The 16883-nt window shown below is 36.6% G+C and overlaps 5 protein-coding genes across 6 annotated transcripts; 1 reads left to right on the top strand and 4 right to left on the bottom strand.

Annotated features, from left to right (window-relative positions):
• Window positions 1–112: 112 nt before the first annotated feature.
• LOC110859167 lies at window positions 113–1886 on the bottom strand. The gene is made up of 3 exons (XM_022108045.2): window positions 1328–1886; window positions 912–1259; window positions 113–790 (listed from the first exon to the last, which is right to left on the bottom strand). Exons 1-3 carry the CDS (start codon window positions 1773–1775, stop codon window positions 351–353), a joined length of 1236 nt encoding a protein of 411 aa, XP_021963737.1. The 5' UTR covers window positions 1776–1886; the 3' UTR covers window positions 113–350.
• Window positions 1887–5847: 3961 nt separating this feature from the next.
• On the bottom strand, window positions 5848–7022 carry LOC110858136 (sex-determining region Y protein). Its single transcript, XM_022106814.2, has 3 exons — window positions 6887–7022; window positions 6399–6821; window positions 5848–6333 (listed from the first exon to the last, which is right to left on the bottom strand). The coding sequence occupies exons 1-3, from the start codon at window positions 6896–6898 to the stop codon at window positions 5962–5964; spliced, it is 807 nt and encodes a 268-aa protein (XP_021962506.1). The 5' UTR covers window positions 6899–7022; the 3' UTR covers window positions 5848–5961.
• A 2791-nt stretch (window positions 7023–9813) lies between these two features.
• On the top strand, window positions 9814–10936 carry LOC110842032 (mucin-2). The gene is made up of 3 exons (XM_022087735.2): window positions 9814–9892; window positions 9989–10138; window positions 10212–10936. Exons 1-3 carry the CDS (start codon window positions 9871–9873, stop codon window positions 10844–10846), a joined length of 807 nt encoding a protein of 268 aa, XP_021943427.1. The 5' UTR covers window positions 9814–9870; the 3' UTR covers window positions 10847–10936.
• A 14-nt stretch (window positions 10937–10950) lies between these two features.
• Window positions 10951–13044, bottom strand: LOC110861736. 2 transcript variants are annotated; one of them, XM_022110863.2, is made up of 6 exons: window positions 12632–13044; window positions 12302–12555; window positions 12154–12239; window positions 12009–12092; window positions 11629–11937; window positions 10951–11567 (listed from the first exon to the last, which is right to left on the bottom strand). In XM_022110863.2, the coding sequence occupies exons 1-6, from the start codon at window positions 12769–12771 to the stop codon at window positions 11199–11201; spliced, it is 1242 nt and encodes a 413-aa protein (XP_021966555.1). In that variant the 5' UTR covers window positions 12772–13044; the 3' UTR covers window positions 10951–11198. The 2 variants fall into 2 exon arrangements, with proteins under 2 accessions (XP_021966555.1, XP_035704619.1); XM_035848726.1 differs by having other exon boundaries at window positions 12628–12768.
• A 270-nt stretch (window positions 13045–13314) lies between these two features.
• On the bottom strand, window positions 13315–14689 carry LOC110863396. Its single transcript, XM_035848732.1, has 3 exons — window positions 14410–14689; window positions 13642–14345; window positions 13315–13552 (listed from the first exon to the last, which is right to left on the bottom strand). The coding sequence occupies exons 1-3, from the start codon at window positions 14446–14448 to the stop codon at window positions 13375–13377; spliced, it is 921 nt and encodes a 306-aa protein (XP_035704625.1). The 5' UTR covers window positions 14449–14689; the 3' UTR covers window positions 13315–13374.
• Window positions 14690–16883: the final 2194 nt, after the last annotated feature.

Here is a 16883-nt window from a genome sequence, read left to right as displayed (position 1 = left end):
TTACATGTCTGAAAATGTCACTTCATATCTAAAACTTATTAAAAAGACCACTATGTTTCATTACAGGTTTTAAGAATTAGTCAGAAAGAGGAAAAATAGAAATATCAGCATCTACTCTACTTATTTCATAGTTTATTGAGTACGTTATGTACAATAAAAATGTTTCCTAATTAGTTTAGTTTATTTAAATTTCTAAAAAATGGTCTTTTTCACTCAATTCATTGATTCATTCCATATTAAAAATACATATTATAAAATATTTCGAAATATCAACATAACAAATAAATATTTTATGACGTATCATATTATTCGACAACAACTTATTTACTAACATTTGAATTTCTTAAAAATTAGGATCCCGATTTATACAGAACTTGAATGTCATCCCCACTTCGCTTATTTGTTTTATACCACTTGACTCCGTATGATACACCCCCAATAAAGTTAATAAATAGCGACACACAGAACAAGATTATCCCCCACGTTGGGATGGATGATGAAGAATCTTTCACAGTTTCGCCAACGTGCTCCCCCTTCTTGATTGCTTGAAGATTCTGATCACACAACTTGACCGATTTAAGAACCAGTGGGGCCGTCCCAGTCAGCAGTTTCTCAATGTAGTACTCCTCACCTTGTCCACTAGTTTGAAGGGTGTAAGACCCTTTCCTTTCTGTGCAATTAGGCTCCTCGTAGAGGACGACGCATTTTCCGTACGTTTGGATCGAGTAATGTTCATCCGTTGCGTTTAGGGTGACACAGCCAGAACTAAGATTGAGGTACGTAACATGACCTGTGAAACCATAAATACTTGCTAATTAAGCGTTCTAATTTTTCGTAAAATTATTTTGCAAACTTCAAAAATAAATATTTCTTAACTAAATAAATAACGTTTACAAAATTTGTCCACATACCATAATATCCTGGCTGATCATACACGGTGATGATGTTGTCACCCAAGAAGCCATATTCACCAATGCGATTAACATCTGAAACCGATTTATTGCAATAAACTCCGCATCGAGATATCGCTTTAGCACTGGACGCAAATGTTCGTTCTCCGCCCAAACCCCACACCCACAAGTGACTCAATTCCGGATATCCGGGTCGAAATTGAGTGGAGTCTGTGCCACAATTTGCCGAGCTGTGAAGCTCAATGCAGCAATTTTCATCCCCGGATATTTTGATGGATTCGAAACCCACGAGCTCGCGTGGAATCAGGAAACAACCATCCCCGTCAATAATTATTGTCGTGTTGGTTCCTAAAATTATTAAGATCAACAACGAGGTAAAAATTTTGGTCGTAAAAACTTCACACCAAATTAAATACCTTGATGTCTCGTCCCCTCATACAATGTGACTTTAACCAAGCCTTTCTTGTCGCCCAACCAATTACGAGCATCGCACTTGTCGAAACACGGCCCCACAGATGCAGCCTGCATTTGAGACTTTGAAATTTCGCCACCAGGCCAGCGGAACGTTTCCGGCTTGAAGATCAGGCCACCCAGTTGGTTCGTGACGAGACGAATAAACCATCCCGAACAGTTCTCCGCCGCATAAAAGTTGGCACACTTTCCGTTCATAGTAAGTTTGGTAATATTTCCATCTCGTGTGTGGGTAAGGGAAGAATTGCAATTAGAAATGTCATACTCGGTGCCCTCCTCCGCCCACCAGCTTCCGTTCTGTCCCAAGATTTTAATAATATTTGGATCTGATAGCGAAGCCTGTGTCCAAAATTGAAGCAGGATTGTAGCAATTTGGAATATTTGAGAATTCATGGTTTCGAAACGGAGTAACTTATAAAGGACTAAAAAAGACTGAAAGGTTCCAGAAAGAAACGTGATGTGGTTCAAGTGAAGACTTGCAGTTGAATAAGTTGACAATTGTCGTTTCAATCAGTGTTTCGTATGACTTACGCTTTTTTACTCTTGGGTTATGCAAATGTACCACTTGTACTTACAGCAAGCATATTAAGGGAGAATAATACATGAGTTTAGTTGGCACAAGACACTTGAACGGTATTCAACAGGATATTCCAGGACCCTATTTCCATTTTTAGACTTCTCAGTAAGGTTCTTAGCAAACCAAGTAAATAAACCAACTGGGTATCAAATTTAACATTGAAATTATGAATATGGCTTAATACATATGAATAATACATATCTTAATAAGGTAGGATCTTTCATGTTTTTATATACAAAATAATAAAATAGTAGCTGGTAGTTGGATCATTTGACAAAAATTTAGAAGTGGACTCTGACCCTGATTCGGGCTAGATCAACACTGCTCTGTCTGTAGCTTCTTGATTTAAGATTAGTACCTATTAATTAGCGAATTTCATACGTTTTACTTTCATAAGTCAGGGGAACATTTGTGATTTGCTAATGTATAACATTTTCTTGATTGTATTGAAGATGAGTGCAATAAAAACGAATTTGTCTGTTCAAATTTGAGATATCAAAAAAATCCCCAGCAATTTTAATTGGACTAGGTATTTATTAACTACATTTTACATAAATACATATGCTCATGTATTTAATACCAGGTTACTAAATAATATGCCAAGCGAAAACCCGAAATAATTGTCTGCATGCATTACACAAATTCATATCCGATTTATGTACAACATGTATGTATTTAAGTATCCTAAATAATCCTACATGATCGACGATATAACTTTGACCCGGAAAAACTAGTCTAGACCGTAATTAAATTTAGGCTTGAACCAAATATGTACATAAGTACATACATATGTGCATTACTTATACACATACTTATTTACGTTAATAAGACATACAATTTTACAACCATTTAATTTTCCTACTTCGACTATGTAACCTATACATTTCATTTTCCAGATATCCCTTCATTGCAAAGACTTTCAAAGTATTCCTTATTTTCCTTCCACAGCTTCGTCATGTTTCGCCACCAATTTCACAAAGCCATCATCGCATACTTCTTCTACTACCAAAAGGCCTTCCTGAGCTTCAACTACCCCTTGATCTTCACGCATGAAGGGGAACTCATTTCCGTCAAACCATTAAATCACCTCAAATGTTTCTTCGCAGTCACGTTGATGAATCTCTGCACGACTTTTTCTGGAGCTGGTGTGGCAATTGGACGATGGCGAGGTTATCCGGCCTTTGCTCAAATCCCTTTGTGGAAGATAGTCGTGATATGCGGCCTCGTCATTCTTGGATTTCTTTCGATCATTTTGCACGTCATATTTTTCCTCTACAGGGAACTACTTCCTCGCACGATGACAAACTGTTACACGCTAGAATAAAGATTGAAGAGGAGTAAGTACTTACCAATTTATATAAATCGCTAAAAATGAAGAAAAATGTATATTTTAACTAATTTATGTTTAGTAAACCCATCCAATTCGTGGAAATACACCTTTATCACGGTCGTTCTTCAATGGTCAATCTACATAGCAAAGATCTCATTCGTTTTCATTCCGCCAATTACCATCCGAGTTGGCATAGATCCAATCCTTCATATATGTTCAGTCATATTTTATCCGGATACGAATTGCAGATATCCCTTTGCTCGATATGTCATAAAGTACGTCTTATACTTCACATGGACCAGAGAATTAATCCGAGTGTACTGGCTGTCATATTTCTTTCTGATATCGCTTTGTAGTTTTGCCCTCGAATTTTGCAGACTTACGGAGAGACTGTGGAATCCGAAAATGTTTATATCATTATACACTCAATGCTACCTTTGCTGCAGCCGAATGACACAATTGCTAGAAATTACTACCACAATTAATCTTTTGTCGTTATTAGTTTTCGGAATATTTACGAATTTTGGAACGTTCAAACTTTACGATTATGTGACGCCTGCGCTATACTTGTACTTTCCTTTTGCTCAAATTGTCGTCTTTTTAATTGCACGAGCAAGTATTCCTTGTGCGATACAAGCGTTTGAAATGACGAGAAGAATGCTGCATTGGAAATATTTAAAGCTTCGTGCGGATAAGTCAAGAATTTTAATACTGAAGACGAAAGTACTGAGACCTTTGTCTGTAGATGTGGGGCTCTTCGATTTTAGGTTTTTCACCTTGAAAAGGTCAACTGCACTGACGCTGTGGAAGGTTTGCATCGATTATACGATTGCCACATTGCTGTATGTGCACGTCTGAATTAGATATTGTTTAAATTCTCTGAGTTTATGTCTGGATTAAATGTAAGCATGAATAAGTAATCTTTGTTAACCCAACTAATCTGTAAAATTTGAAGTTTTAAATTTTAATAATTTATCTGACCATTTTACCCCACTTTTGTGACTTACAAATAGATACAACCTACATATATACATATTTACATAAATACTTAAAATTTACATCGTGTACTCCATTTTGCATTGTAGATACCATTTTCAGTTTCTCAATATTTAAAGTCCCTGTGGAATCGAACTTAAGCTAAAATAGTAATATGTACGTATTGATGTGCCATTTGTTTGACCCCCATATAATGACGAACTGAATGATAGAATGTATCCGGTTAATACAAAGTTTGTATTAACCGGATAGCAGTAGATGTTTGTATTACAAACATCTACTGCTATCATTAAGAATAGTCCTCGTCTACCTTAATTTAATAAAATTGAAAAACGATAACTAGTAATTTCTCTTCTATGTCTGTAGCACTTATGTACATACTTATTGACAAGCCAGAATTTTATGAATCCTCCATGTCACATAAATGAATAAATAAAAATTAGCCACCAATTAAGTTTAATATGTTTTTATAAATATGGGTATATGCATCAGGTCGAAGCGTGTGTCTTTTAATGCTTTCAATCTAATGCTAGACATACATTGTCATTACATGCCAGGTAATTCTTAGCAGGGTTCGGAAAAACCCAGGGTTTTAATCAAAAATTATAAAACCCATGGGTTTTAATGGGTTTTACCATGTTAATTGGGTTTTATTTGGGTTTTAATGGGTTTTAATGGGTTTTATTGGGTTTAAATGGGTTTTATAGGGTTTTATTAGTTTTAAGTAATAACTTAACAAAAATAATTAGGAATTTGTATCTATTCGGAAATTATTTTGTTTTATAACACTTGAAATCTGTGATGCTAAAGGATGGAGTCAATTATTGAATTGTTCCGAATTTTCATATATTAGAATAGTAATGAAATAAACTGCTTTAGAATGAATTGAGATAACGTCTTCTAACGTATAGGAGATGTATTTAACTTTTAGAATGTAGTTTTTAAGTAAAACTCAATTAAAACCCAATAAAACCCATTAAAACCCAAATAAAACTGTGGGCGTTGGTCTTCCGGTGGGCGCTTGGTAGGTCAGAGGTGAGTGCAGTCGGGACGGACTGGGATGAATGTTCCGGAAGGTCACCACACAGGTTGGAGGCGTAAGGCCGTATGTGCGATCGGCAGCCCCACTTATGATGTGAGATACACGAAAGTTAATGTTTTATCGGAATTTAGCACTCGAAATAAGTCACCGAAATGTAATACGCGTCACCCCGAGAGTTATTGTTTTTACATAGCAACTAGTAATCAATTTATTTTACGTAGCCGGAGGATTTTACATTTATGTATCAAGAAACCAAGATATATTTAGAGGTTGTGGTAACTGTAGAATTATGGGGGACTTTAATACATGTCTTTCATATTTCATATAAATGTTCATTCCGTGTTTAGCTAAATCATCCTAAAGACAATGCACGTCAAGTATTAAGACTCACCGAGACTCATCCCTCACCTTGAGTTCTGCCTTTGTTAATATTCGTAAAAATGGCGATAAGAATAGGAATTTTCAGTAGATCATCCAAATCGCATTATTAGTCATCAATTGAATAGGATCACACAAAAAGTGCAATTACTTAAAGTTTATGTTTTTTATTCAGTTAAAGACGACTCCCCCAAGAACAATAGATTAACAGTACAAAAAATATTTTTAATCTCCAGCAGCTTTTCGCCTCCTTTGTCTAAAATCCCAAATTAGCCAGCGACACTTTTCCAGAACTTGGTCTGTTGAGTGGGTAAGAGTTAGTTTGCTGGGCCTGGTAAGAATTGGCTTGTGGCTGGTAGTAAGCCCTTTGTTGTGGGTGGGAGGCGTGGAACTGGGAGGCCTGGCTGACCTGGCTCTGCTGTTCTTGCTCGTTTCTCTTGTGCTGGGCTAATTGTTGGTTGTGAAGTTGAATTCCATATTCGTAATCAGAGTTAGTGTTGGGTGAAGGGTTGTGATAAGTCAAAGATCCCGCTTGATGAGCTTGAGGCTGTTGATAAGCTGGTTGATAAGTCTGTTGAGGGGCAGAGTATGCTGGTCCACCGTGAGCTTGTTCCTTGGCCAAGTGGTCCTACACAATTAATTATAGAGCTTAATTTTGCATCACTCATTTGTACATGAATACGAGCTACATACCTGGAGCTGTCTCTGATGGACTTGAAGACCTTGTTGATAAGCTGGGTCACCTCCGTGAAGCGTTTGTGGCTGATATTGAGCCTCTTTTCTCAAGTGGGCTTGAATCGCCTCTTGATGAGCTTTAAGGCCGGCTTGGTAATCCTGTTCTGGATTTGGTCTGTATGTGTTGTAGTTGTTGTTATTGTTGTTGATCGAGTTGGAGTACAGTTCTGGTCGGTATTGTCCATCGTCCTCGTAATTGTTCTGTCTCGGTTGGTAAGCCTGTTGCTGAGGGAAAGAGCCCCCAAATTGGTTAGTTTGTCTCTGTTGTTCAGCCTCTTTGCGAAGATGTTCCTGAATTTGCTGGTTGTGGAGGGAGAGGCCTTGTTGGTAAGAGGCGTCTTGTGCCGACACGGCGACCACGAGGGCCAAAAGAGCAGCAACCTAAAAATATAATTTAGAGGTTACATATGCTATCGTTTTGAAAGTGTTTTAAGTTTTAAACTTACGAATCGTGCCATCTTTAATGTGATCCGAATTGACTTCAGCTAAAAAACTGACTCAATTTAATTTGTCTTAATTTCTCCTCCACAAACAAACTCAAGATCTCAACTGATCCCGGAAAACGCCCAAGTTGTCGCATTTATAGTGCAGCCAAGCTCTTAAATTATTCCACCCTACGAAAGCCATCATCGCGCAAAAAATGAGTGTATTTAGAAGCATCAAGAAATCACGCTAAATAAATGTTGTACATGGAGCGTAACTTTATTAACTGGAGTAGTGTGTTCATCCCTTCAAGTCGTGTCACTGGACTGCTGGAGTCATAAAAGGCTATGTCAAAGTAGTGAGGAATGATGATGGGTGTGAGAATTGGAGTAAAAAATAATAGCAACAGAATAACAGCGTCACAGAATTTACCCCATAAAAAATATGATCCCATTGTTGCACGCTCATTAATTATTGGTCACCATCCTCATGCAACCAACTATCTGCTAATTATCCCAACATGACATTTGACAACAGATAAACAATTGGTTTCGACAAGTCGAGCAAGTCTGATCTAGGAAATTGATGAGAGCGTATGAACTGCGGAACCGTTATGAAACGTAGGTTGGTGTCTCTCCATATTTTTTTCAGTTGTCCCACACACTCGCAAATTGCGAGTCGCAATGCCAATGTCAATGCCGATGAATAATAATTTATCAATTATGGAGCCGTCAGCCAACCAACTTCCATCATGCGTCCACAATTGGATCGAAATGAGAGTGAGTGCAACTTCCCATCTTTTTTGTTGTCATATTCAACGTGTACAAATATGTACATACAGAAGAATGAGATGAGAGATATAACAAGAAAGAAGTATAGGAAGAGATGAGAAAAATGGATGGACGAATTGATGAAGATGTTAATTGAGGATGGATAAGCACTATTCGACGAGTACTATATACATACTTGTTTAGTTTAGTTTGCGATCATTAAATCCATTCAATACGGAGACATATGTATGTACGTAACTAACAGGTAACACATCTTCTGGGGCACAGTTAAATGCGTATGATTGTTAAAAAGCACAATAAATTGCATATGTACAAAATTCGTCCAGCGAATTTATTACCACAACTGCATATTTGTTGCGATGTATGTACTTATGTACATGAGTCTAGGGTTGCATCGTGAGTAAGAGTACGCTTCGATTTATTTATTAAGTGATCGTTAAAAGATGATAAATGCTCTTATATTTGTCATTGTCTGCTTGGGGGAGCTATTAAAGTAGACAATGCGGACGTTTACTTTTTTTTCGATCCAGGCGGAGTTGGAGAAAATTGTCTTGTACTTGTTTGTCGCTCTAATTAGTGGTTTATATTGTTACTAAATAATTCAGGCTAGTCAGTTACTTGTGACTTAGACTGACCATAGACTGATCATAGACTTTGTGTAAAGCCTATGATTTAATTCAATAGGAGCTCATGGAGCTTTTAAGAATGAGTTTCAGGATTTACCAATATTCATCCAGTTGATAAATTGGCTATTCATTTCTGGCGACGGACAAGGTGACTGCACACAATCACCATTATCCTCACCTGGCTTGTGCAAAAAACAAGTGGATCACTCCGCCTATTAACTTACAGTGATATGGATGCACACATAGGCATGGAATGAATGGGATGGAAAATCTTCATTTAGTTAACCAGTTTGTATTTTTATCAGATCAATGTAATTTAGATTTATTGCCAATAATTACTAACACATGCGCATGAGATTAATAAGAAGCTAAAGACTCTGGATGCAAAAATCTATTTAATAGCTTTAGTTAAGGCAAGGTATTGCAAACTAGATATTTTAATAGATTTTAAATAATACGAAGTCAAATTATGTAAATGAAATGAAAATCATAAAATACTCTTTATCAATAGACCAAGTGCAAGATATTGATTTGCTCAACGATGAAATGTACTCAAGAGGAAATATCCTAAATTACATAAAGGAAATTTTTGAGGAGTATCATTTCATGCAACGTGAAAAATAATTACCGCAGTAGTTTGTTATTAAATAATGCATTAATAATGATCTGATGCTCCAGTCCCGCTTACAATTTTGTACGATAATTTAATTTCATAAGGTATGTGTATAAGCATTGAACTAAATACATGAAATAATCCTAAGCTGCATCTAGGATAACATCTATTTCTTGTGAATCAATACAATGTGTTGAATAGGTACATATGTACATTACAAACTGGAATGGTTTTCATGTGAATATAGATATGCAAGCACTCATCCTCAGGAATTGAAAATAAATGGATCTGGTTCAATTGTGCAGCTCAAACTGTGAAATGATGTAAGATGACAAACAGCTTCACAGAATTTTATGTTCATAATGGATATACCATGTGAATTTATAATACATTACAGTAAAATACATTTAAGTAAATAGTTACGATGGTAGAGAGGAAATTACCTACACTGCATGCATTACTAGATTCTCAAAAGTATATAAATCAATCATGGATATAAGATTTTTCGTGTAGAAGTTTCTGAAAGAAGTGATAAGCTTGGTTATCTTTTATTTATTTCTCGAGCGAGGACTATTGTCTACTGTTTGGTTTAAAAGGTCAAACTTTTACAGAGAAATTGACACATTGGATTAAGCTGAACAAATGAATGACTCATTGAGGCATGGCCCGAATGATAGTCCACTTCAAAACTGGATACCTTACATAATGCTGTCACACTGGAAAGAGGAGACCCAGTGATGAAGTAGTTATTTATTTATTTATGTTTGCACGGACTAAATATGATCTGTTTGCAGAAGATATCTTGAAGATGGGAAGCAAAATGAAATTGTCCATTCCGTTCAAGCTTGGATTCAGTTTTAAGTCACACGGTGCACTGATTCAGTTTTTGTTTAAAATTTCAGAGAGAATTAAAAATAATAATTGTCATTAATAATCATCATCCGACAAGTGATACATACATTTGACCTGTTTCTAACATGGATACTGGATCACAGGAAGGTGAAATTTAAGTTTGACAAATCTCTATTAAATTTATTGACAGATTCATAATACCTACTTAATTTGATTGTTATTTTTGTTACTATTGTTTGGTAGATCTTCTTTTTCGGGTAAACCCCGATTTCAAATGGCTGGATTTGAAGACATGGAACGATAATCAGAAAACGATTCTAACTTGCTCCAGCATTATGGCAATCGGTGTATTGATCTTATTCATAGTCCTGGCTACGTTGACAGCATCGCCAGGTATGTTTCATTCCACAAGCAAATATGTAAATGAGATACATAGGAATAGAAATAAGTGAAATCAATTTGTCAGCCAACGTGACACCCACTGTGCCAACAACCACCACTATCCAGCCTCCAACGACGACCGAAGTACCGACAAGTACTTTCATGACTACGCCACTGGTGACAACTCCAAAACCAACTAGACCGACACGAAAACCAATTACAACTACCCCCAAACCTATTTCAACCACCCCCAAACCTACTTCAACCACCCCCAAACCTACTTCAACCACCCCAAATCCAACGACACCCACGCCCACGCCATCCTCCACGATCGCTTCAACCACCAAGCCAACTACGATAAGCCCACAACCAATAAATATAACGACGACCTCAGCAGCCCCACCCAACACCACGACGACTGTGACCACCCCGCCACCCACACCCAATCAACACAGCCGAGCAACCACATCATCAACGTCCACCGTGATAACGGGGACAACCAGCCTCTCCAGAAATGAAACCGTTTCTGTAACAACTAATATTACCCCGACGAGAACTACCGTTGTCATGACCACCCTCACAACTTCATCCTTTACGACACTATCACCACGCAATATCACGTCAACGACCACGATGTCGAATTCAACTGTTACCACAACCACAACGACATACCCCTCAGCCAAGAATGCAATGCCATTCCTTACATGGAAAATGCAATGAAATTATTACAAGTCCTTTGCAGATATTTACAATATTCTTCTTTGATCACGAAATTTATACCTAGCATTCAATCTCAAAGCAAATATTGATTGCTGTTAAAATTATTTCTCATTTATCTTATTTATTGAGTCAAAATTAATCATTCAAATATTTCATTGCTTGCATACTCAATAAAAACGCTCCAGAAACGGGACAAAGTTGGATTTTATCTATCAAAATCAAAATGTGCTAAGATTTAATGAATATTTCATGAAACTTGTGTCGGTTTAGTATGTAAACTAAAAAAAATCTAAATAACGGGCAAATCTAGACATGTTAATTGTTTGTGCTTTCTTTAAATTTTGTGAATTCCTCAACATTCTTCGTCAGATGGGTCATTATTCCATACGTATTCTTCAGATGTGTCTCTATCTTCCTCAGCTACTTCATTAACTTCATTAAAGACCTCGGTGGCAGGGGCGTTGATTTGGCTTCTTAATACTTGCGGATACCGATACTTGCTTTGTTGAATTTTATCCGCCTTCACTTGATCTTTCACAATATTTCTCTCCAAGGCTACAACAGTTTCCCAGTCAACGACATCCACCTCCGAATCAGCAGGTTTAAACAAGGGAGGAAACACTGGCAAGCCTTGCGTAATCCGGATATATCCCACCAAGTTGTAGATCATTCTCTTGACGATGTTATTGCTGCAGAGGTGCATGACATCCATATGATCAGCCTAGTAAAATGAAGAGCAATCACGTATTGCATTGAAATTATGGCACAATATAATATCTCACCTTTGAATGCCATCGACAAGCAACTTTCGGATTGTAGGCGTATTGTTCGTGCAACAATAGTTCTGCAGCGTTTTCCTCGTTTTTAAAGTTAGGAATTTTGGATCCCCCAACATGAAGGCATAGCTTTTTGAGTTCTAGTGCCAACAATGATAAAGGCGCAAATCGGACGGGACAATCATCTGTATAAGTTGCCGAGTTGTTGTCACCAGAAACTTTTGTCTGCAGATAGCGTAGACAACGTTCCGCGTAAAACACATTATCAGAGGCGACAAACACCCATTTCTCTTCTCCAGTGACTCGAGGTGCATACTATGTAGAATTATACACAATATATAAAATGAGTATTAAAATATTATTTATGTCAATTATATTATCAATACCTTTTCAATGATTATCCGTATCGCTTGGTAAGCCAGAGAAGGCGTCCAAATTGTACAATCAGCTAACTCTGAAGAAGCGTCTCGCTGTTAGGATAAATTCATAATTTTAAGAGTTTTATCTAAATATCACAATTTCTAACATTACCTCAGCAACGGCCTGGCCAATGTGTGGTATTTTAAGCCCATCAGCAGCTTGAATAGCTTCACTTCGCATCCCAATGGGAACAGCATCTGCAGAATGACACATTTCAAATTAAACTAAAATAAAATGATCGACGAAACTATAAACATACCTGGACTTGGATCTATGAGGCCACAAATATCAAAATTCAAGACTTTCTCCAATGGGAGGAGACCTTCCGTCAGCGAGAAAACTTGCAGCGCACATTCACACGGGATATAATTGCTCGTTGTGGTAAATCCATCCGGGCAGAAATAATTAAAATGGGCAACCACGAAACGTTTGTCCATGAAATAGCCTGACGCCGCATACGCCAAATAGGTGGCAATCATACCTTTAGTCTTCTCATGATTGTCAAACTCTTTTCTGAAATATTTAATTGGCATATTATCTAAGCACTTTAATCTTATCTGTGGATTTGCACCAAAATTAAGCAACTTACTTTTGTGAAGGGGTCAAAGGCTTCTTGGGCGACACCTTTTGCAATGGCGATTCATCATCAAATTTAATGGAACGGAAGAGGTCTTCCCATCTAGTCAATTCTTTTGCAACGTCATCTGCATGGTTTTTAAATCCTGCCATGTTCAATCAATTCTATTTTCAATCTTAGAAAAACGTCGAATCCTTTGATTTGTAATACAGATTTTGTATAACGAATGTTAAATAGTCAAATCAAATTCACTAATAAATAATTGGCAGGATTACAAATCAAAAGTATACATCTAATCACGAAATTCAGTGTAAATTGAAGAATTGCGAAATTAAAATTGGTCTATTTTGATAAAAGAATTATTTACACCTCGCCAGCAGCTGGATACTAAAAACATGCAATATGAATGATGAACGAGGGACAAACAAACAGTGACAGTGAACAGAGTGTAATAACTTTTTTGAGGCAGAGTGAGACTGTGTATGATAGGCTTATCAAGACAACGTTCAACTTATTGAGCATATAATATTGTCAAAAGGTCTAATTAAATTTATTTTGATTGATACCAAGAAATTATTACAGTTGAATATGAATAACATAAAACTTTAAATAGCATGGAATTGAATGAAAACTTAAATGCATTTGTAACATTGTTACCAATAATTACTCCACTATGCACTCATACATATGCAATATGTATTGCTATTTTTTGGTTTTATTTTTCAAAATGCATATGTACATTTGTTAACCTTGAACTAACGTATTCTGTCAAGTTTTGGAGCTCTTAAGAGTTTTATGTCGGAAAATAAAGCATTATTTAATCCATCAGCGTTTTTAAAATCTGGTACATCCACAATTTTCAACTCTTTAAGTTTCAATCGGGGTAATACTTCATGTAGCAAGTTGAGAATTTTAAGACTTGCTGGAATCGATCTGAGAAATTTAAAAAAACTAAATTTTATAATTGGTTGACTATAAAAAATTCAAATGTGTCAACCTAATGATTTTCATGCATTCATTACTCTTTTTCCAGACAAATCTCCAGCGACTCCAGCTTAGGCAGCATATCCAATCCTTCCTTTATCACACAAAGAACTCCCCTTACCAAACTTGGGGAATAAGTTATCACTAATTTTCTTAAGTTTGGGAAAGTTTGCAGAAAATCATGCACGTTTTTACTGTCACAAACATCATCCCACTCATTCTCGCATGGAAAATTAATTAGCTCGAGTTCCTTTACAGAGTCACACAAAGCGATTAGTTTTAACCTCCCAATGGGAACAGTGATCCTACTTCGATGTATTTTGAAATTTATTTTCAACTGAGAAATGTTGTGGTTAACATTATTGTTGAAAATGCACCCGCAAAAGCCTTCATAATCAGAACAATCTCGAAACTCTACGTCAAGTTGTAGCCAAGTTATGTGACTGCTGGACCTTGTGATCATCTTGATTGTATCAATCCTTGAGGTTAAAGGAGAATGAAAATGTCGAAGTTGAACGAAGAGATTTGCAATGGGGACAGATTTCAAGGTTATCAACCTCTGGCTGAAGTAGTCTTCCCATGTTTGATAAGATATTTTGTACATGTTGAATCTGCACACGCTGACGGTAACTTTGGCACGAGCAGTGAGATAAGGTGTTGCCAAGCAGTGGAAGAATTTATTTATTTGGCGACATGTTTTAAGCTCTGCAACCCTCATTTGAGAAAATATACGGCCAAGGATCTAGATAAAACATACAAAGTTTCAATTCTAAGCTTAAGAAAATTAATTTTTAAGAATTATATACCAAACTATTGCCAAATACGGAATCGGAAAGAGTTCCCATCGTTCAATGCGGGCTAACGTCCATTAACTTGAGATTAGTATTTTATAAACTTTATTACAAATTATGACAAAGTTCATGGACAGAAAAGCACGGGTTTGTTGTAATACGTCCATAAATTCGGACTGACGGTGAATAATCTAATTTGTAGTTGAGGCCGGCTTTGTGTGCAATCTAATTGCTGTGGTCTGCTGACTATGTGCAGGAAACAGATCATAATATTTTAATTGCGGTAAGTTGAATGATCCTCTCAACGAGTTATTACTCCAATGCACTGGATATGCAACTCAGTGAATTAATCATGGTCGACTGACTACAGACTTAGATTTTATGATTAGTAGAGATGATTTGGACATGAAATGGGACTGGTTACATATCCTTGTTGTTCAATTTTAGACTCGGACAGGAAGATCTGCCAAACATGAAAAAATTATAACAGAGCTTTTGTGTATGTATTTCCTAAGAATATGTATGATACGTTTTATTTATTGATATAAAATACATATGTAATACACCTACTTCTATTTGTAAAAAATCATTATATTTGGAATTCCATTTACATGCATACGAATTGTGAAAAAAGCTAAACAACCAGCGCCCTAATTCCCAGGTAATTAAAAAATTGAAATAAAACTAAAATATTCGTTAGGTCGAAAATTACAAAAAATGCATGTACAATATACTTTTTGCGGCTCTGGTCGTTTAGCTTTTGTAAATATCTGTAATATGCACAATGTAATAATACATACATACTCTGCGAATACAATTTATACTCAAATTATTTGAGTAAAATGAGTAAAACCTCTAACTCTATGCACATACAAATTTACATACCTCGTTCCATGTATATATTCCGTACCCATGCAATTTTTTGAAGTGAAACGATTTTTTAAAATTAAAAGGTGTGTACACTATTACTTATTTCAAGTTGACGGAGTTGAGATGTATTTTATTTTAACACGATGCATGAGGAATACCCAAATATCTAATACGCACACCTTTCGAAATTAGAAATATCTTTAATTTTTACTTAAATTCAATTACTTTCGAGTGGAGTGAAACCCTTATATTCAAAACTTAAATACCTATGTATGTATTGAGAACACTTTGGGACTTGTTTTGCAATCTTTGTGAGAATTATTTAATTATTTAATCTGTAATCCTCTGCATGTGTATTTGAAAACAAGTAAGTGACTAAATTTGCGTTAATCTGATTGGTGTAATTATTAATTAACGTTTGCATACACCCATTTTCCATTGCTACACAGCTCACTTTATCAACAAGCACATGACAAGTCTTTCGACGACGAATTGCCAAATTATTAATGCCGTCGTTTTGTCAAAATACCTCCCATCCGACATCTTTAATTTAAACGACGAGCACGATTTTACATACTTTTTCAACCATTTCGTTCTCCCCTTCGGAATTTTTTTCACGTATTCGAACAATTCCTGCGAAGCGATGCACGGTTCTGACAATAACTTGATCTGAACATGAATCAAGGCAAATCCATCCAACGCAATCATTGAGAACGCAATGAAAATTTCAATCGGGATTTGTCCATGAAGACGGATAACAGCATAGAGACAAATTATTTCACCAATTAGCCATTCTCCAATTAACACCTGCATTAAAGGCCATCGCCAAAACTTGTTTGCCAGAATCCCCATCAACTGAACATCTCTAAATCCTGTAATGGATTTTTCATTCCCAGATTTAAGTTCCCTAGAATTGAATAATCACACAAAACGTCAATTTATCCATACAAAATTCATAACCAATTTGTATACTTGCCATAATAGAACATCAATCCTCAATTTCGCTGCTGCTCCTGGATATAGCTGTACGATCCATCCAACCCCAATAAAAACGGCACCGAGAAGAACCCAAAAATAAAATTCCACCATTGCACCAATTAATTTCGCCCCAAAATTGACCCTTCCCGTCGCCTCCCACCCAGTACAGTCTTCTGAGACGAGTGAGACGGCCAAAAATGGGAGACAAGGTCGCCAGAAAGATGCACCAAAGTATCCGATCGGAATTACGTGACAAGTTAAGAAGGCAAATGCTACGACGGCCAAAAGATGCAACCCGACATATCCTTTCGCCCTTTTGTCGATGCAATCCTGTTCCATGCGAAAAGGACAAGTTAGCAAAGGCTTGATCTCATCCGCCCTCTGCCTTAAGAGAAACATTAATGGAATCGTATTGGCTGCCAGGCTTGGATAGTAGAAATTTGCAATTTTTTTCCACGTGAGTTCCATTCTTGCTGTTTTGTCTAACCCCACCCCACTATTGTTCTGGTGATACCGCACCCCCATTGCGGCGTGGAAGATGCAAAGTGCTACTTGAAGCACGAAGTGGACGTTGCAAATTGAGGTGTTGTACGGAATAAGGGAAACGGTTGTAGTGTTTTTCTCATTGTAACGGAATGGGA

The sequence above is a fragment of the Folsomia candida genome, unplaced genomic scaffold, assembly GCF_002217175.1.
Source record: "Folsomia candida strain VU population unplaced genomic scaffold, ASM221717v1 Fcan01_Sc001, whole genome shotgun sequence".
NCBI classification, from domain to species: Eukaryota; Metazoa; Arthropoda; class Collembola; order Entomobryomorpha; family Isotomidae; genus Folsomia; species Folsomia candida.
This window is presented reverse-complemented; position numbering and strand designations above follow the sequence as displayed.